The sequence below is a fragment of the Lithobates pipiens genome, unplaced genomic scaffold (assembly GCF_037356315.1).
Source record: "Lithobates pipiens isolate NorthernLeopardFrog02 unplaced genomic scaffold, aLitPip1_a1.2 Scaffold_8, whole genome shotgun sequence".
Taxonomy (NCBI): Eukaryota; Metazoa; Chordata; class Amphibia; order Anura; family Ranidae; genus Lithobates; species Lithobates pipiens.
This window is the reverse complement of record NW_027507903.1, coordinates 243048934-243070345: the sequence shown is the minus strand read 5'-3', so window position 1 is coordinate 243070345 and position 21412 is coordinate 243048934. Positions and strand designations below refer to the sequence as shown.

Sequence of the window (21412 nt, the reverse complement as noted above, 5' to 3'; positions counted from 1 at the left end):
AGGGGGGAAGGGGAATGGTTTGACTTTATATGAAGCACAACACCAAAACAGCATTTGCTCCTGATGAGTGGAATTTATCCACGAAATGCACGGAGAGCTATATACAGATGTATTGTCACAGCTACCATGCATTTACTATGCGACTACCTTGAAGAACTTTGAATCAATTTTATATTATGTGTGCAATCAATCATGTTTATATGCAAGTTTGGGCTACATTTAATACATTTTAACCACTTGCTTACTGGGCACTTAAACACCCTTCCTGACCAGACCAATTTTCAGCTTTTGGTGCTCTCACACTTTGAATGACAATTACTCAGTCATGCAACACTGTACCCAAATGAATTTTGTGTCCTTTTTTTCCCACAAATAGAGCTTTCTTTTGGTGGTATTTGATCACCTCTGGGGTTTTTTTTTTTTTTGCGCTATAAATGAAAAAAGACCGAAAATTTTGAAAAAAAACGCATATTTCTTTGTTTCTGTGATAAAATTTTGCAAATTATAATTTTTTTTTCATAAATTTTGGCCACAATTTATACTGCTACATATCTTTGGTAAAAATAACCCAAATTAGTGGATATTATTTGGTCTTTGTGAAAGTTAGCGAGTCTACAAGCTGTGGTGCGAATCGCACAAAATTTATCACATCTGATGTACTGGTGGCCTATCTCACTTCTTGTGACCCGAACAAGTCAGGAAAGTACAAATACCCCCCAAATGACCCCTTTTTGGAAAGTAGACATTCCAAGGTATTTACTAAGATGCATGGTGAGGTTTTTGATGTTGTCATCTTTTTCCCACAATTCTTTGCAAAATGAAGATTTTTTTTTTTTTTTTTTTCTCACAAAATTTTCAATGTAATAGGTTATTTCTCTCACATGGCATGTGTATACCACAAATGACACCCCAAAATACGTTCTGCTACTCCTTCTGAGTATTACGATACCAAATGTGTGAGACTTTTACACAGCCTGGCCACATACAGAGGCCCAATATTGAAATAGCACCATCAGGCGTTCTAGGAGCATAAATTACACATTTCATTTCTCAACCACCTATTACAGTTTTGAAGGCCCTGGAGCACCAGGACAATGGAAATGCCCACAAAGTGACCCCATTTTGGAAAGCTAACACCCCAACGTATAATCTATGAGGCATAATGAGTCGTTTGAATGGTTCATTTTTTTTCCAGAAGTTTTGGGAAAATGTGGAAAAAAAATGAAAACGCATTTTTTTTACGCAAAGTTGTCCATTTATAAGATATTTCCAACACATAGCATGTACATAGCAAAAAATGACACCCCAAAATACGTTCTTGCTACTCCTCCTGAGTATAACGATACCAAATGTGTGAGACTTTTACACAGCCTGACCACATACAGAGGCCCAATATTGAAATAGCACCATCAGGCGTTCTAGGAGCATAAATTACACATCTTATTTCTCAACCACCTATTAGTTTTGAAGGCCCTGGAGCACCAGGACAATGGAAATGCCCACAAAGTGACTCCACGTGGCACTGACGACACGTGGCACTGACAGATGGCACTGGAGGCAGATGGGGCTGGCAGATGGGGCTGGCACTGGCAGATGGTGCTGGCTATTTGCTCTGGCTAGTTGCTCTGGTAAATAGGGCTGGCAGATGGCACTGCGGCTGGCAGGTGGCACTGGGGCTGGCGGCACTGGGGCTGACGGATGGCACTGGCGCTGGCATGTGGCACTGGCAGGTGGCACTGGCGCTGGCAGGTGGCACTGGGGCTGGCAGCACTGGGGCTGGCGGCACTGGGGCTGACGGATGGCACTGGCACGGGCAGGTGGCACTGGCCCTGGCAGGTGGCACTGGCGCTGGCAGGTGGCACTGGCGGCACTGGCACTGGTGGTGGCAGGTGGCACTGGCAGCACTGGCACTGGGGCTGACGGATGGTACTGTCGCTGGCAGGTGGCACTGGCAGGTGGCACTGGCGCTGGCAGGTGGCACTGGCAGGTGGCACTGGCGGCACTGATGGCACTGGGGCTGACGGCACTGGGGCTGATGGCACTGGGGCTGACGGATGGCACTGGCAGGTGGCACTGGTGCTGGCAGGTGGCACTGGGGCTGACGGCACTGGCGGCACTGGGGCTGACGGCACTGGCGGCACTGGGGCTGACGGCACTGGCGGCACTGGGGCTGGCGGCACTGGGGCTGACGGCACTGATGGCACTGGGGCTGACGGCACTGGGGCTGACGGCACTGGGGGTGGCGGGCGGCACTGGGGCTGGCGGGCGGCACTGGGGCTGACAGCACTGGGGGCACTGGCACTACTGGCAGATGGCACTGGGCTGACAGATGGCACTGGGCTGACAGATGGCACTGGGCTGACAGATGGCACTGGGCTGACAGATGGCACTGGCACTGGGGCTGACAGATGGCACTGGGGCTGACAGATGGCACTGGGGCTGACACAGGCACTGGGGCTGACACAGGCACTGGGGCTGACACTGGGGCTGGCACTGGGGCTGACAGATCGCTCTCCCTCCTCACACGCTGTCTCTGTGTGAGGAGGGAGAGACACGGCAATGGGAGATGATCTCATATGTTTACATATGAGATCATCTCCCATTGGCAGGTGCGATCGCGCTGTGAACGGCCGCTTTGATTGGCCGTTCACGGCGATCTGTATTCGCCTGTCTCCGGGAGACACGGCAAATACAATACTTCCGCGATGCGCGCCCCCGGCGGCGCGCATTGCGGAAGTAAACACCAGGCCGTCCAGGGACGGCCAGGCGAAGGAAGCCGCCCGCTCTAAGGCCGTCATTCGGCCATAGGGCGGGTGGGAAGCGGTTAAAATATTTACTATGTAGGAACATTTATGTATACATTTCTAACACTTATGTGTGTGTGTGTTAACTGAAGAAAGTACCAGAACCACATTCTCACCGAATGGGCACGGTGGAAAATCGGGGAAACTTCAGGCAGTAATCAAGTCAGGAACCCAACCCACGGAGGAGATTCTTGCAGAGCAGCCTTGTGAGTCAAGCCAGGGACCTTGCTGGTTAGCAGGGCTGAAGCTTGAGCAGTGTCTGAAGTGCCAAGCTAGGCACCCAGCAGTTAAGCGTGGGTGACGCTTGAGGGGGTGTACCACCGCAAACCTTGGAGGAGCTCAAGGTATTCTGAGTCAGTGAATCAGAGGGTCTAGTGAGAGACCGGGAGCTCAGTGTTGCAAATCTACAAGAGGCATTTGTAGTAGAGCTGAAAGGACTGTTACATTTGAGTTAGGAACTGTTAGACTGTTACCATAGGAGATAGCATTTCTGCATGTGCAGATGTGGCGCCTTACTGGGGCGTTTCCCTGCATGGCTGTCTTCCTATTGAAGTCTCGAAGTCTGCCAATTGAATCTATAACTACTTAAGGGGTGTCCTGGCCCAAACCCTCTTTCACCGAAAAATACAAAAAGGACCGTCAAAAAATAAATAAAACCCCTTTTACATCCAAGAAGTGTCTGGCGCCCAATGACTCACCATCTTTGCACCCACTATGCCTCCCAACCCACTACATATTAAGGGATGTCAGCTATCTTTGGGTTTGGAGGTCCTCATTAGACTGGACAAGGCCAGAGAGCTTGCTACATAAGTCATATTTGTTCTGTCTGTTGAGGCAGAATCTTTTACCTTGTCATCAAGAACCTTCAGTTTCCCTCTGGCCTTTTTGGCCATATAGGCTCTTCTCTTTGTGGACATTTATCTAAAGAAACTTCAGCTCCATCCCTCAAAGTTTTTCTGAACCTCTCTAGCATTTAGGTTAGGTAGAACAAATGGTCCTTGTTACAGTCTCTCCAGGGTCATACATTGTATTTAAGGCACTGCAGTCTCCTGCTATCATCTCAGAGTTGCAAAGAATTGTTTATGATCTTATTTTTACAATGTATACTACCCTGCATGTGGGCAATCAACCTGCTGTCTTAAGCCTTGGGTCTACAGCTGCAAAGACATTTCAATTAATCCCAATCTTTAAGGTATTCTATGCATAATGGACGTGACACACAGGGTCTTGGGCCCCACAGGTAATTTGGTAAACAGTGGTCTTTTCCCACTGTGGATCCATCAGTGACCCATCTTAAAGCAGAGTTAAAAGAGAAGTAAAGGAATCCCCCCCCACCCCATCATACTTTCTTGGGTGGATACAGCATCGGTCCAATGCTGCATTTGTCCCCCCAATGCCTCTTCATTGAGAACCGAGCGATCGAATACCACTGATCACTAATTTTTCAGAGCTCTGTGAGCAGAGAGCTGTAGAAAGTCAGTCGCAGCTCTCTTCTCTTCTCCCTTCTGGCTCATTGCAGTGCTGAGATGTGGAGGGGGGCAGAAGGGTCATCCCAGGCTCTCAGGGACTGGCTGAGCCAGGTGTCAGTCCAGGCAGCTGGCGGATCCAGACTCCATGGTTGGGATGACGCGGTGCCTGGACTGACATTGGTGAAATTTGATGACAGGAGTATAAAACTAATTGCACTCCTGTGATACGTAGGAGAAGTACAGCTAAATAAGCTTTGGCTATACTGCTCCTTTAAATCCTTTTGGTTTAACAGTTTCTGAAAATGGTTATATTCAAGCCATGCCATGAATAACTGTGACATTTGCCCGGGTCTCAACCGAACTGTCAAGCAATGATATGGCTGGTGTCATAACTGATCACATGTGCAGCACCATGGCAGCTGCAGATCAAACAAAGACTAAGATGGCATCTTCCTTGGCTGTAAAAGATAGAGTTCAGTTCTACTTTGAAGCCGATGTTTACTAAAAAAAAAAATACAATTCTCTACAGCTTTAGTTCATTACCTTACCTGTAATGATGTATGTCCCAGGCATGTGTGCCGGCTGCTCAATCCTGTCAATCCTTTTTTCAGGGATGCTTGTTGTCTTCCTGTTTTTGAACTCTCAGTCCTGCAATTGTTAATTGGTTCGAGTCTTCAGGCAGAACAGCAGTACAAAAGGCCCAATAAGGACATGCCCTCTTTTTCGTTCCCTTCATTGAAAAAAATTATTTCACAGATTATACTGCTTCACAAAGTAATGGACCTTGTGTTCAGTCTAATGCTTTTTACTGGCATCTTCATTGTGGGATGCTCAGACAGCCTGCCAGTTAGTCAGTTTTATGTATACGTGTAGTCAGCGCCTTTGTGAAGGACCCAACGTAGTCAACATAAAACCATTGTCAGGCTTCACTGGCTTCCAGTGTCTTCACCTTTTTATCCCCATTGGATGAAGTGATTCAGTTTAAACCCTCACTAAAAGGGTCAACATCCTTTGTCCTTTTATATCCATGGCCATCAGGCAGGGAGTCAACTCCTCCTCCATTGCAGGAGCGTAGGGTTTTGGGGGAGCCCTCTCTTAGGGTGGACTCCCTCTCCTGTTTTTTCCAGGTCCTTTTCTACCCCCACTCTGTAACCTCTGTGTTCTGTGCAGACCAATAGCTCTGTCTGTATAGACCAGTGATGGCGAACCTTGGCACCCCAGATGTTTTGGAACTACATCTCCCATGATGCTCCACTACACTGCAGAGTGCATGAGCATCATGAGAAATGTAGTTCCAAAACATCTGGAGTGCCAAGGTTCGCCATCACTGGTATAGACCCATTCATCCATGGCGTGATCCATCAGCCTCCAGGGGATTGAGGTTATTTCTTCCCTTTGTGTAGGCAGGCAGAAATAATCACTTCTGAGACAAATGTCTCACTGACTTGTCACGAGTCTTGTAGGCTTTCCTGCAGATTTTTCTTGGTTCTGCCCCTAATCGGGGTGTGTGTTCTTGGTGAACCTGTTAGCATGCTCTCTCCTCGCACCATGGCTGTTGATACTTTGTTGAACTTGGGAAATCAGGAACTTCTTAGTACTGCTTATACTCAGGGTTAGGCAAGCTCAAGGCCCAAGTGATATTTCTGGGGGTAGGAGAGAATGTAAAAACTAAAGTAAGAGGTCACCAACCTTATATAAAGATATGCGCTATTCCCAAAAAACAATCAAATCAAAAAAATATAAATAGCTCCAAATATGTCCTTAATATCACAATGTCCATATAATATATGTGCATATTACTATCCATCCAAGTTCCACAATTCCAATCACCGTATGTTAAGAATGAATGGCAAATTAGGCATACTAGGCAGGAGAAGAATTAACCTAAAGCTGGTCTACAACAATTTTTGTGTACTGGTGCCCAATCCTTCTGTAGACAGCAGTAAAATACAACAGTATCTGAATTTGTGTGCTCCTCAATAGGTATGAAGAAAAGGATTTTACCAAGAGTACAAAATCCTATTTGCTGTGCACAGAAGGTGCTCATGTCTCTTTAAAATGCAGTTGTATTTTTTCGTAGACCAGTTTATATAAAAATAGCACTTCTTAAAATCAATTGCATAAAAAAAAAAATCTGGTTGCTAAAGTTTTTTGCCAATGGTATTGCCTTACTGAATGTTTTAATAGTCTGCATCTTTGGTACATGTTTTTGAATACTACTACAGAATCCGAAAACAAGAAATCATTTGATTATATTAAATACTGCATGTTCAACTGTCTAGAGCTGTGATAATGCTATGAATTTATCGTATGACTGGCATGGTACCAGTCAACAGTCAGGCCTGCTGCTAGCAAAACAGGGCTTGATATATGTAATAGAAATATGCCCCCAATTAATTCTGGCTCCATAAAAAAGTAAATATAAGTATTTTTAAGTTATTAGGAGGGGTTTTATTTCTGTTACACAATTAAATATTATGGACACACAAGAGCATGTTTTCCACTAGGTTTTACGGTATATAACATATAAAGGGCTAGATTTGTACCTTCTGCTCCCTTTAGCAATTTAGCCTGTGCCTGTAAGATTCTATCAAAACGTCTTTGTTGTAGGTATTACTATGCCATGTCTAATTATTAATCAAATTCTAAGCATGGTTACTTTATTGCCAGCCATAATTAATATTAGTACTCTGGTAATCGCAAAGGGATCAGAAAGAAAACATAAATATGTGCAAATAGGTTTTGCCTTTTGCAACACGCATTTTTAATTAGAAAAGTTAAAGGAAATAGAACATGCTTCTGGTCAATAATGCCACTGCTGCTACAGGCAAGAAGGAAAATGTAGAGGCCTTGGCTAGGCATTGTTGATCACACAGATTACGAACCAATAGAGAAAAACACTAGATGAACAAAGTGTCCATGACAAAGGAGATTGACCATATTAAACTATACTGGGAAGAAACTGAATTAAGAGATACAATGTACAACTTGAACTATTAAGAGGATGCATTGAGACATCTAAGAGTAGTATATTGGTAAGCCATTAACCAATCAACCAATTTAGTAAAGGAAAAGGCATAAGATATGGGTCAACTTTTAGGATTACTACAGTTTGCACATACAGTATACAGCATGTATGTACATGTTGCAGCTTATGCTATTTTTGTTTTATGTATGTTAGTATCACATATAACTACACAGCTGCTATGCTTGCTATCTGGTTATACTTTTTGTATACATACAATATAGCTGCTGGTGCATTCTGCTTGTTTTCACTTCTGAATGTTGGTGAAGCATCTATAAATCATGTAAATTACATTAGAGTTGGAATTCGTATGTTTGGCCAGATGCAGTGTCACATGCCTCCACATCCAATGAAAATTTTTGACAGATCAGTAGAGAATTGTATGGCTTATGCTGATGTAGTAAACTCTTTTAGTGCTATCCAGCCAATACTTGAGGAGGCGTATTATAATTCTTGATAGCATACATTGTAAAAATTGTTTTGCTGCATGGAAGGACAAATGTTAGATAAGAATTAATGGTTATTACTTTGCTTTCTACGCATGTGCCGTTCAGAGCACACAGGCTAAAGGTCCTTAAACCAGGAAGGGATGGATATAGTGTAATTTGCTGTTCTCGGTGAAATATACGACTCCTCACCTTAAAAGAAATTTGATTGAAATTTGTAAACGATGAATGCCTACAGGTAACAAGTTGTGTACATGACCCGGTCTTCAGCAGTTTATCTGCTCTACAACACAGTGACATGATTGTGCATACGGTAGTTGCACTTCGGAAGTATGGCCTAGATCTTTAACACATCACATTGTCTCCTTGAAATACTTGTCAAGAATCTTCAGGACACCGATATGGATCAGCTGGATGTACTAGGTGAAAATGAAGCATTGCAACAGTTCTTTGAAGGTAAAAATTTAAAGTGGAAAATTTGCTTTCAGCGTTTTCTGTTCTAGCCCAGTAATTGCTGTCTTAGAAGATTTTCAGATGGAGTTAACAATATCTGTTTTGTGTTTAATTGGACCTATAAAAATGCAACCTTGCTTATTTATTTAATAATGGCATTTACTTAAACCCTATATAAATAACAATTTATTGATCAGTCAATGGTTTGCTGTAGTCAGACAAATTGAAGGATTTTTTTTCCTTTTGTGTGCTTTTGGTAACTGTACTTTACAGATCAGTCCCTGCCTAGTAAATTGTTAAAATATTTTTTTCCAGAGTAAGTATTTGTATACAAGGTCCCAATTTTGACTTGATACATGGTTCTGCTCTCTAAGCAAAATTGATAATTCTGGGAGATCAGTAGATGATGAACTTGGATATTATATACCTTTATGGAACAATTGAACATTTAAAGCTGCACTTCAGACATATATAAAACACTGAATGCAGTTATATATTGATTAATTGATCTGACCTAGTATCAGCCTTGTGCACTCACCTGTACAGCAGAGCTTAGACTGGGAAAGGGAGCTTCATCCAGTCAATCGTGCTCATGTGCTAACAAGCAATATGCTGGTAGGTGGAGAGCGCAGAGTGACAGAGGACTAAGCTCATCGGTCTGCTGTTTTCCTTTACTTTCCAATCAGCTATCCTGCCCTGTCGGACATGGCAGAGTAGCATAAATCTCAGAACTGGATGACAAACAACTAACCCTTTTGGTAGGTAAAATAACTAATTTACTGGAGTTCAGCTTTAAAAAATCTTCGTAATTGACCCAAAACAAGTATCCAGATCAAAAGTGCTGACATCACCGGAGAGTGCTTTTTTAAATGGCACAGTTTTACAATCAGACAACTAGCGTTTTCAGAAGTTCATGCTATTCATGTGTAGACATTCTCAAACTCCTGCAAATATACAGTATCTCACAAAAGTGAGTACACCCCTCACAGTTTTGTAAATATTTTATTATATATTTTCATGTGACACTGAAGAAATTAAACTTTGCTACAAAGTAAAGTAGTGAGTGTACAGCTTGTATAACAGTGTAAATTTGCTTTTCCCTTAACATAACTCAACACAGCTATTAATATCTAAACCGTTGGCAACGATTTGGGCCCAATTAGCCATTTTCCCTCCCTAGTGTCATGTGATTCGTTACTATTACAAGGTGTCAGTTGTGAATGGGAAGCAGGTGCGTTAAATTTGGTGTTATGGCTCTCACTCTCTCATAATGGTCACTGAGGATCTGAAAAAAAAATGTTCTACATAAAGATGGCCTAGGCCAGTATTGGCGAACCTTGGCACCCCAGATGTTTTGGAACTACATTTCCCATGATGCTCGACTACACTGCAGAGTGCATGAGCATCATGGGAAATGTAGTTCCAAAACATCTGGGGTGCCAAGGTTCGCCATCACTGGCCTAGGCTATAACAAGATTGCCAAGACCCTGAAACTGAGCTGCAGCACGGTGGCCAAGAGCATACAATGGTTTAACAGGCCTTGCCATGGTCAACCAAAGAAGTTGAGTGCACATGCTCAGCTTCATATTGGAGATAGACAGACATAGGCGTTCTGCCAGCATTGCTGCAGAGGTTGCCAAAGACAAGCATACTAAGGACATGGATTATTGGAGACACGTCCTGTAGTCTGATGAGGCCAAGATAAACTTATTTGTTTCAGATGGTGTCAAGCATGTGTGGCGGCAACCAGGAGAGGCGTACAAAGACATGTGTGTCTTGCCTACAGTAAAGCATGGTGGTGGGAGTGTCATAGTCTGAGGCTGCATTCCTGCTGCCGGCACTGGGGAGATACAGTTCATTGAGGGAATCGTGAATGGCAACATGTACTGTGACATACTGAAGCAGAGCATGATGCCCTCCCTTTGGAGACTAGGTCGCAGGGCAGTATTCCAACATAACGACCCCAAACACACCTCTAATACGACCACTGCCTTGCTAAAGAAGCTGAGGGTAAAGGTCATAGACTGGCCAAGCAAGTCTCCAGACCTAAACTCTATTGAGCATCTGTGGGGCATCCTCAAAATGGATGTTCTCATGAAGTGGAAGAGGACACCAGTGGCAACCTGTGAAGCTCTCGTGAACTCCATGTCCAAGGGGGTTAAGGCAGTGCTGGAAAATAATGGTGGCCACACAAAATATTGACACTTTGGGCCCAATTTGGACATTTTCACTTAGGGGTGTACTCACTTTTGTTGCCAGTGGTTTAGACATGGCAGTGTGTTGATATATTTTGAGGGGACGGCAAATTTACACTGTTTATAAAAGCTGTACACTCACTACTTTGTAGCAAAGTGTCATTTCTTCAGTGTTGTCACATGAAAAGATATAATAAAATATTTATAAAAATGTGAGGGGTGTACTCACTTTTGTGAGATACTGTAAAATGCTCTGTGTGCTTTAACCGCTTCAACCCCGTAATATTTCACCCCCTTCCTGACCAGAGCACTTTATGAGATTCGACACTGCGCCGTTTTAACTGACAATTGCGCGGTCGTGGGATGTTGCACCCAAACAAAATTGATGTCCCTTTTTCACAAATAGAGCTTTCTTTTGGTGGTATTTGATCAACTCTGTTTTTTATTTTTTTTTTGCGCTATAAACAAAAAAAGCAACAATTTTGAAAAAAAAAAATGCAATATTTTTAACTTTTTGCTATAATAAATATCCCCCAAAAATATATTAAAAAAATGTTTTTTTTCCTCAGTTTAGGCCGATATGTTTTCTTTTACATATTTGTGGTAAAAAAAAATCCCAATAAGCGTATATGGATTGGCTTGCACAAAAATTATAGCATCTACGAAATAGGGGATAGTTTTATGGCATTTTTTTTTTTTACTAGTAATGGCAGCGAGCTACGAATTTTATTGGGACTGCGACATGGCGGACACATCGGACAATTTTGACACATTTTTGGGACCATTTAAAAATGCTTTTATTACTGTATAAATGTCACTGGCAAGGAAGGGGGTTAATTGTGTTCCCTAGTGTATTTTATAACTGAAGGGGGGAGGGGACTGTGTAGGGGAGATGACAGATCGCTGTAAATACTATGTATGAACAGACGATCTGCCTCTTCTCCCCTCAGAGAACTGGAAACTGTTCACACACACAAATCCCAGGTTAACAGTGTGCCCCAAGAAATCACGGGAGCCTGGCGGTGATCGCTACTGCCGGGCACTCGCATCGGCTCAGTGGGCAAGCAGGGGGCGTGTGTGGCCAAATATGGAAGCGACGTAACGATGGCGATTCGCACAGCCAAGCCATGTTGCCGCATAATATAATATAATATTTTTTTTCCTAAAGCAATACAATAATACTTGTGCTGAATTTTTTCCATTAATAAAAAGCAAAATAAACATGTAAACATTTTAACTATTATAATTAAAATGATTCCTGATAGAAAATTGTAATATATTCATTTTGTTTTTACATCATATACGGTACATTTGTGCTAAAACACCCACAAAGGGAAGAGTTTGTTTCCATAGTAACAACATGGGCTGTCCTCAGTCAGTATGTAACCCCCTCCCTATGCCCATGAGCTGCATGGGCATAGCCAGGTGTTTTGTTCTGCTTAGTCCTACAGTGGCGATATAACCCAATGGTCAAGATTAAGGAGGCGCTGATTTAACTCAGAGAAATTGATTTTACGGTGAATATAAAAATCCCATTACTTCCTTCCCCTAATATTAAGTAATTATTATTTTGCTGCAGAGCTCTATATTTTAATACTCTGTGTTCCAAAAAGTTATTGTACAAATCCAGCTATAATATTATGAAATTTCATTTTCTCTGTCTCTAATCCTTGTGAGGCTTTAAACGTCTTTCCACCGAACTTTGTACAATCTACTTAGAGCAGGCACCTGTTTACGTAGGTGGGAGGCTTGGTTATGGAGGTCAAGGCTAGTTCTCATTCTGAATGTGTAGTTAGAGCAGTCGCATTATCTACCTATAACTTCAACTAGATGCAGAATGAAGGAGTTAAAGTTTTTGGTTTTGTGGCCTCCCATCAGTTTTATCTTTGTTTACTACTGTTTTAGTCTTTAATGCATATGGAACTTTTTTTATATGAGATGTTTAAGCATAATTTTGCATTTGTTTACATTTCATATATGACTATTGCAAGCATTTACATGCCAAAAAGGCACATGTGGAAAGCTTAGTTAAACTTGCTCTGCATAGCCATATCTAACCAAAGTTACACAGGGTGTGTGTGGGAATGAGTCTTACAGTTGCTGCACACATACCACATGTGGTATTACATCTTCCACAGACAGTCGGCAGTCTGCTGGGATGGATTGATTTTATGACCCTGGGCTCTCTGCTTGTGGCTTGTATGTGCTGATAGATTCCTTCACATGGTCATCCTGGGAAGGAGGAGGAACAAATCCAGACCACTGGCTGATCTGGATGTGTTCCTCCCAAGAGCCCACACACTTATTGCTCCAATAGGATGATACCTCTACTCCTTTTTTCTTTTTTTTTTTTTTTTTTTTTCTGGATGCTTCCTCCCCAGCTTCCCCGGGTACTAGTTTTTATGAATGTTGTTAACCTTGATTGTATTGATTCTGAGGAAGCGTAGACCCTCTTATCTCAAAGACATACATTGATATTGTAATGAATTGCTGTATCACAAGTTTTTATGATGCTGTTTAACTATTCGTTAATTCAATTTATCTTTTATACTTTCTGGATTTTGATATTTGATGGTCGCCTAAAGTATAACTAAAGTCCCACTACATTTTGCCGTTTGACTATGCTATTATTGGGATGATACCTGGCTAGACCACATCTCTTCACAGTACTTCACCAGAACCTTTCTTGTTACATTATAAAAAGTACCTACATTATAGGCTAGTACCTTCAGGTGAGTGGACACTGGCAAAGCTTTTTAGTACATGCCTCCTGTGCATCACCATATACTCCCACTCTGTGAGTCCTCATTTCTTGCTAGTGTCTGAAGATAATAGACCTCTCCCTCATGGCAAAATTACTTTTAGCTTAACTAGTTCAGTTAACTCTTCAGTAACGGTCGTCAACTGAATTCACTGTCTTCTAATACAATAGGAGTCGTTCATTCAACCTCAGTAAAACCTTGGGAGCCCTTGCCATGGGGGCCTGTAAGGTTGCTTCAGGCTCAAGTTCCAACATGAGCACTCACCTTGGCACTTGGCCATGTCCATAGCTGCAGTGTGCTATACAGGTTCAGGGCCGTAGTCCATCCCTACAAAACCCAGACCCTGAAGATCCCTCTAGGGGTATGCGTACTGTGACGGGCGAAGCTTTGACCCTATATAGGTACTAGTGCCATGGACAGGTAAGGCACTTGCCCTGTATCATTTTCTTTAGTCCCACAGCAAATTGGAGACCTAGTTACTTGCTTTACACAATTTATATGTATTCTAAACAGTATGCATTTATATTTTATAACCATCAGGAAATGGGAAGTGTGTTTTAAAGTATATTCACTTGCACAGTGTATACTTTTTAAACTTGACGCTAAGATTCAACCACTCAAAGCTTTATACACTGCTCCAAAAAAAATTAAAGGAACACTTTTTAATCAGAGTATAGCACCAAGCCAGTTCAACTCCTGGGATGTTGATCTGGTAAGTTCAATAGCAGAGGGGGTTGTTAATCAGTTTCAGCTGCTTTGGTGTTAATGAAATTAACAATAGGTGCACTAGATAGACAACATTGAGACAACTTCCAAAACAGGAATAGTTTTACAGCTGGAGGCCACTGACATTTTTTTCCCTACTCCTCTTTTCTGACTGTTTTTCACTGAGGAGGCATATCCATGGAGGGACACAGACATCTACAGGCTAGACAATGCCTCCATAACTGCCATTGGGTATCAGGATGAAATCCTTGGACCTATTGTCAGACCCTACGCTGGTGCAATGTGTCCTGAGTTTCTCCTGGTGTACGACAGTGCCCATCCTCATGCGGCAAGAGTATGCGACCAGTTCCCGGAGGATGAAGCAATTGATATCATTAAATGGCCCCCACGCTTCCCTGACCTAAATACAAAAGAACACCCCTGGGATAGTGGCAGCTAAATATTTGGGGGAGAACGCCGTACACCCTCCGGATGGACGGGAAGGCAGCGATCGCCGCAAGCACACCAATGACCCCCCGCCGTTAGTCGGATAGAAGGCAACGGTGAAGACTAACCTTAACATAGGAGGTAGGGGTAATGAAGAGCTGGGCCATTCTCCTCTAGGCTGAACAGGAAGTGTGTCCTGAGACGCGATTACGAGTCCTAAGTCTCCCTGCCCAATCAGGTCTCAGGAGCTGCTTCCTGATTAGCCAGAAGGTGAATCAGAAAGACAGTAGTGAATATAAATTCGCTATTATCACACAAGTGGGTAGGCTTGGGGGGCAGCCCACCCTTTTTTAAAGCCAATTGGAGCCTTAGGCTCTAATCATGTGCTTCAAAAAAATAATCCCATTGGAATCCAAGCGTCTGGCACCCTGCATGTAGATTGGGGACCAGGCCCATAGATTAGGGGGGCGGCGCCCCATATGTACAGGCCTCCACTGCTCTGGGGCATTATGCTTCGGTCATTCCGATGCCGCTAGGTTGCACCTCAGTCTGTTCAGGAGCTCAGTGATGCCCTGGTCCAGATCTGGGAGGAAATACCACAAGACACCATCCATCATCTCATTAGGAGCATGCCCGATGATGTCAGGCATGCATACAAGCACGTGAGGACCAAACTACTAAGTACCATTTTGAGTTGCTGCAATGAAATTTCAGCAAAATGGACTCGCTTGCTGCATCATTTTTTCACTTTGATTTTCAGGGTGTCAATGAATTCAGCCCTCTGTAGGTTGATTATAATTTCCATCAAACGATGTGGCAAATACGGCACTCCTATTTAACTGACAATTGCGCGTGCGTGCAATGTTGTACTTTTGCGATATAAACAAAGTGCAACAATTTTGAAAAAAAAATATATATATTTTTAACATTCTGCTATAAAACACATCCAATAATATGTAAAACATCTAATTTTTTCATCAGTTTAGGCCAATTTGTATTCTGCTACATATTTTTGGTAAAAAAAAAATTCTAATTAGCAAATGGTTTGTGCAAAAGTTATCACTTCTACAAACTATGGGGTAGATATGAAAACAACTTGGAGATACGGGACTTTAAAGGTACCTAATAATACAAATATCACATAATAGCCAATTAAAACAGCAAAAAAAAAAAAAAATGTTTATACAAAATTAAAAAAAGAGAGTATAATGCCTGCAATCGTGCCTGCTAATATAGGCCTATACATGCAACCTATTACAGTAAAACAGGGATTACAGCATTCAAATACATAGACCATTCTGTTCCCATTTTTTCGACATGTTCGCTTATGTGGCTTCTTCAGGAAAGGGACACAGTACTTTTACTGGATATACAGAAAAATATGGCCCACTTTAGATGTATATGACTAAAAAGAAAAGCTAAAATTAGTACATAAAAATGCATAAGAACTCTATTAACACAAACAAAATACAATGAATATTTTTTGCAGATGTGTGACTCCAAACCCCAAATCCCCAGAAAAAAAATACTCAATATATATCCCACTGCAAAACATGATATTGCATGTTCCCGCTACCTCCAAAAAGGGGGGCATGAGGGTTTAATCCAGTACAAAGATAGTTCCAATATCATGTTTTGCAGTGGGATATATATTGAGTATTTTTTTCTGGGGATTTGGGGTTTGGAGTCACACATCTGCAAAAAATATTCATTGTATTTTATTTGTGTTAATAGAGTTCTTATGCATTTTTATGTATTCATTTTTTATTTTTTTTTCTAGTCCTATACATCTAAAGTGGGCCATGTTTTTCTGTATATCCAGTAAAAGTACTCTGTGCCCCTTTCCTGAAGAAGCCACATAGACGAAACATGTAAAAAAAAAATGGGAACAGAATGGTCTATGCATTTGAATGCTGTAATCCCTGTTTTACTGTAATAGGTTGTATGTATAGGCCTATGTTATCAAGCACGATTGCAGGCATTATACTCTTTTAAATTTTGTATAAATACATTTTTTTTTAGCTTTTTTAATTGGCTATTATGTGATATTTGTATTACTAGGTACCTTTTAAAGTCCCGTATCTCCAAGTTGTTTTCATATTTTTAAAGTCTTGGGATGTTGGTACCACGTTTTTTACCTATAGAGCTAACCTCGATCCAACATTTTCAAATATAAACTATGGGATAGATTTAGGGACTTTTTTTTTTTTTAACTAGTAATACCGGTGATCGGTGATTTTTAGCAGGACTACGACATTGCGTTGGATAAATTGTGACATGTATGAGAAAGAATAGTGATACTTTTGGGACACAGAGTCAGGCTAATATTCATTACCTGCTGTTATACTCCATCATTAGGTGAATGGACACTGGTAGAGAAAAGGCCTTCAGACAGCAAGTGATCCCCTATATAACCCCTATCATACAGGTAGTACTTTAGTTTTTTAACAGTGTCTGGTGGATGGCATGGTTTGTTTGAGCTCTCTGAGCTCCAGGTTTCTAGTCCCACAAACGGTTCCAAAATTTAATCAAGGAATTGATCAATCGGATCCATTTGACACAGGCTTTTATGCTTAGATAAGTGGTACCCGAGCCTCCCAAAGAAGGCTCAAGATCCTGCAAGGTTTTTTCTATAAAGTGGCCTCCAGGTGCTGGACCCTGTGGAGTGGAAATCCTGGACACTACAGCACTAAGGCATTTCCTGCAGGGTGTTGTACAGGTCCAAGGGAGTGGACCCTAATCATGAAAGGGTACCTAGTCCTTCAATGTTCAAGTGACCGTAAACCCGCCGCGAAGGGTGAAGATTGGGCCCTTAGCTTCTAGGTGGCCCTGCGCCTGGATGGGTAAGTGAAACCCCTTTATTTTATTATTGTGGAGTGTCCCAGTGATTGTAACAATCAGTCAAGCTAGCTAAAGGCTGGGCACCTGTGTGCAGTGACCATACGGGGGAGTTCTGGGCTAGCTGTGGGTGTTTGCAAAGTGTACCTATTTTTGCTTGTGTCTGTCTGTTTTCTACCTGTATGATGGCGCACGACGATTTTGCCTTGGTTTGCCATGGTGCACGTGTGTTCGCAAGAGCGCTGCTGGGCTCAGCAGTTGGTTTATTATGTGGCCATGGCATGCAAGGCTTCACCGCACATGTACCGTAGCCTTCATTCTGCCTTTAAGTTGCCTCTTGCAGAGGTGACTGAGCCCCCCTGGTCCTCTTTGGGATCTCTCAGACCTTTTCAGGTCATAAAGACTTTCCTGCTACACCTCCTGTTGGAACAGGCGGTGTATGCTGATTGGGAATATCCTGACATCCCATAGATGAAATGTTTGTTTAAAAATAGAGCATGCCAGCTGTAGATGCAGCAGTCTCTTCCTTAAACAAGAAGTTAACTTGTCTGGTAGCGCACACAGGGCCAGATTAAGAGCATCATGGGCCTGGTGCTGATGATTTTGATGGGCCTTTTTATGGAATTAAATAAAATGAAAGCACAAACAATTTTTGGTTAAAACAAATTAAAAATAAAAAAGTAAGGGGGGTGAGAGAGAGGGGGAGGGGGTAATGTAGAGGAGGGTAAGAGAGAAGGGGGATGGGGTGAGAGAGAGGAAGGGTATGAGAGAGAAGGGGGTGGGGATGAGAAAGGGGGGGGGGGGTGAGAGAGAGAAGAGGGGGAAGAAAGAGAGAAGGGAAGAGAGGAATGAGAAAGAGAGGGAGGTGTTGAGAGCGAGAAAGAGGGGGCGAGAGAGCAAGAGGGTGCCTTTGGGTAGTATTAGTAGGGTAGTAATATGGCGCCAATGGACATTGTAATTTACACATCAATGCCACTGCAATTTACATATCAATTATGTGTACACTGCACACAGAGCAGGACTGGAGGGACTCCACTGAGTTGGGCCTATCTTAAGGAAGGGGCCTGGAGCTGCAGCTCCAATAGCCCCTATGTTAATCTGGCTCTGAACGCACAGGGCTTGAAAGACCCTGTTGACAAGAAATTGGAGTTATTATTGAAGGCTTCCTTAATTTGACCAGTTCAGCTATTCAGCCAGGTGTTGCAGCAATTGGTATTTGCCAGTCTATAAAGGATCAGGTCAAACGGCCGAACAAGCTTAACCAGGAGGATGAGCTGCCTGAAAGTAAGACAGATATTCCTCGAGAGCTGTGTTTTGCTGTTGATGCTTTAAAGGATTCAATACAGCAGGTTTCTCGTCTGGCTCTCTTGTCTGTACATATGCACAGACTTTTATTGCTTAAGAACTGGTCAGCCAAGCTTTCTTGTAAAAAGTTATTGGCAGGTTTCCCATTTCATTGGCAACGTTTATTCAGTGATCACTTGGAGAAATATATCCAAAGGATTTCCGGAGGGAAGAGTTCTCTACTTCCTGTAAAGAAAAGCACCAAACGTGCCTCTCTTAAAAACCCAGATGTATGTGTCAGGGATGTTCCGCTGCCAACATGGCGCTAGGGTCACGGGCAAGCCGCAAAGCTAGGGCCAGAAAAGGCCCTGGGTCCAAAATAATTCTAAACCCAGCACCAAGCCCTCCTTTTGAGGGGACCTCCCTACTCTATTGGGTGGGAGGAAGGCTGCTGCACTTTGCGGACATTTGGAAAACTACAATTCAGGACGAGTGGGTCACCTCAATTATATCTCGCAGTTCCAAGCTGGAGTTTCGGGGGGTTCCCCCTCAGAGGTTTTTAAGATCCAGTATTCCCTTGGATCCTCCAAAAAGAAACTTATTGTTTCAGGCACTACATCATCTAGTGCATCAAGGAGTGATTGTAGAGGTTCCTGTATTCGAAAGAGGCACATGGTTTTACTCAAACCTGTTTACGCTTCAGAAACCAAATGGAGCCACAAGGCCCATTTTGGACCTAAGGTCCCTGAACAAGTATCTATTGATGCAGTCCTTTTGGATGGAGTCTGTCCGCTTAGTAGTAACCTCACTCCAGAGGGGAGACTTTTTAGCCTCCATCGATATAAAGGATGTGTACTTACACTTACCCATCAGCTTCATCGGAGGTTCCTACGTTTTGCAGTAGAGGAACATCACTTTCAGTTCGTGTCTCTACCCTTCGGGCTTACTACAGCTTCCCGGGTGTTCACAAAGGTCCTAGCACTACTACTGGGTCTTTTAAGGGCCCAGGGGATCCTGGTGCTTGGGTATCTGGACAACCTCCTGCTCAGAGATCATTTAGTACAGGCTCTAGAATGGAGCATAATATACACAGTGAGGTATTTGAAAAGCTTAGACTGGATCATAAATATAGAAAAGTCAGCCTTAAGACCAGCTCAAAGTCTAAAGCCCCGTACACACGAGCGGACTTTTCAACATCCAAAGTCTGACGGAATGATTCCGTCAGACTATTCGATCGTGTGTGGGCTGCAACGGACTTTTGATTCGCAAAAGTCTGACAGACTTTAGAAAATGGAACATTCTTCACATTTTTCCGACGGAACTCCGCCGGACCCAGTTCCTACCGAAAAATTTGCTCGTGTGTATGCTATTCCGACGGACTAAAACCGACGCTAGGGCAGCTATTGGCTACTGGCTATGAACTTCCTTATTCGAGTCCAGTCGTACGTCATCACGTTCGAATCCGTCGGAGTTTGGTGTGATTGTGTGTGGCCAAGTCCGCTCATTCGAAAAGTCTGTTGGAACTCCGGCAGAACTCCGTCAGAACTCCTTCGGAAGTCTGTCGGACATAAGTCTGGTCGTGTGTACGCGGCATAAGATATTTAGGTCTGATACTAAACACAGTCTAAGCCCACGTACACACGGTCAGAGATTTTGCCAACCAATTCCATCGGATTTTGCCCGTCGGATTTAGTTCGACGGATTGTGTCCGAAACTGTTGCATACACACGGTCGGGCCAAGTTGTCGAAAAATCCGATCTTTCAGAACGTGATGACGTAATTTCGTTACGATGGGACTACATTCAGGCTAGTAGCCAATAGCTTTGATGTAAGAATTTGATCTGAGTATGCGTGGCACTTGGTCCGATCAAAATGCTCTACACATGATCGGATTAGGTCCGTCTGGCCCAGTTGGTCGGGAAATATTTCCAACATGTTGGAAAATTGGGTCGGACGGAGATTCGGACGGAATCAGTCCAATGCATACCACACACAGTCGGATTATCTGACAACACGGTCCGATAAGACTCATTCCGACAGATTCTCCGACGTGTGTACAAGGGCTTGGAGTATTCTTGCCACCTGTAAGGATCTGTGCCCTGAAGGATCAGGTGCATCAGATAAGGGGCACCAGACAAGCCTCCAGTCGGCTCTGTATATGTCTTCTAGGGAGGATGGAATCCTCCGAGGCAGTGCCCTATGCCCAGTTCCATTCCAGGACTTTACAACAAGACATCTTGTTGGCTTGGAACAGAGGAAGAAAAGCCCTGGATTATCCAGTGTGCTTATCTCCTCAGGCATGCTTAAGCCTGGTGGTTGCAGGATCAGAACTTGCAAAAGGTAGAATTCTTTCTCCTGGTAACTTGGAGAGTACTAACTAGATGCCAGTCTCTCAGGTCAGAGGAACATGTGCCAATGATATCGGCAGTCCATATCCCAGGAATAGAGAACTGGAAGGCAGATTATCTCAGCCTCCAACAGATCTGACCGGGGTAATGGTCCCTACACTCAGAGGTGTGCTGGGAAATTTGCCAATGTTGGGGATGGCCAGAGGTCAACCTACTGGCATCCAGGGTTAACAACAAGCAGTCTGTGTCTGGAACAAGAGATCCTTTGGAAATTGGAGCACTACTCCCTGGTTTATGCTTTCCTTCCGATCCCTCTCCTTCCACATTTGTTGCGCAGGATTCAGAGAGTGGGGGTTCCAGTCATTCTGGTGGCACCAGCTTGGCCCAGAAGGCCCTGGTTCAGAGATTGTGAGACTGACGATAGACAGGCCATGGACGCTTCCACGTTGCCCCGTTCTACTGTCTCAAGGTCCTATATTCCACCCCAATTTACAGTCTCTAATTTTGATGGTATGGCTATTAAAGCCAGGGTGTTAAATGATCATAGCATCCCGGGACCAGTGGTGTCTACTCTAGTGAATGCTAAAAAAAGCTGTCACTAAGAAGATTTATCTTAAGGTCTGGAAGACTTATATT

General features: G+C 43.1%; 1 protein-coding gene across 3 annotated transcripts in view; it reads left to right on the top strand.

Moving 5' to 3' along the window:
• The first annotated feature begins 7854 nt into the window (after positions 1-7854).
• The window catches only part of MYRFL (myelin regulatory factor like), a 237798-nt gene continuing 224240 nt past the window's right edge, over positions 7855-21412 (top strand). For 2 of the 3 annotated variants that reach the window (XM_077468900.1, XM_077468899.1), the window contains exon 1: positions 7855-8200. In XM_077468900.1, the coding sequence (XP_077325026.1) occupies positions 8146-8200 (55 nt within the window). In that variant the 5' untranslated portion in view covers positions 7855-8145. The remainder of the gene's footprint in view (positions 8201-21412) is intronic. The other variant, XM_077468901.1, reaches the window with a different exon arrangement.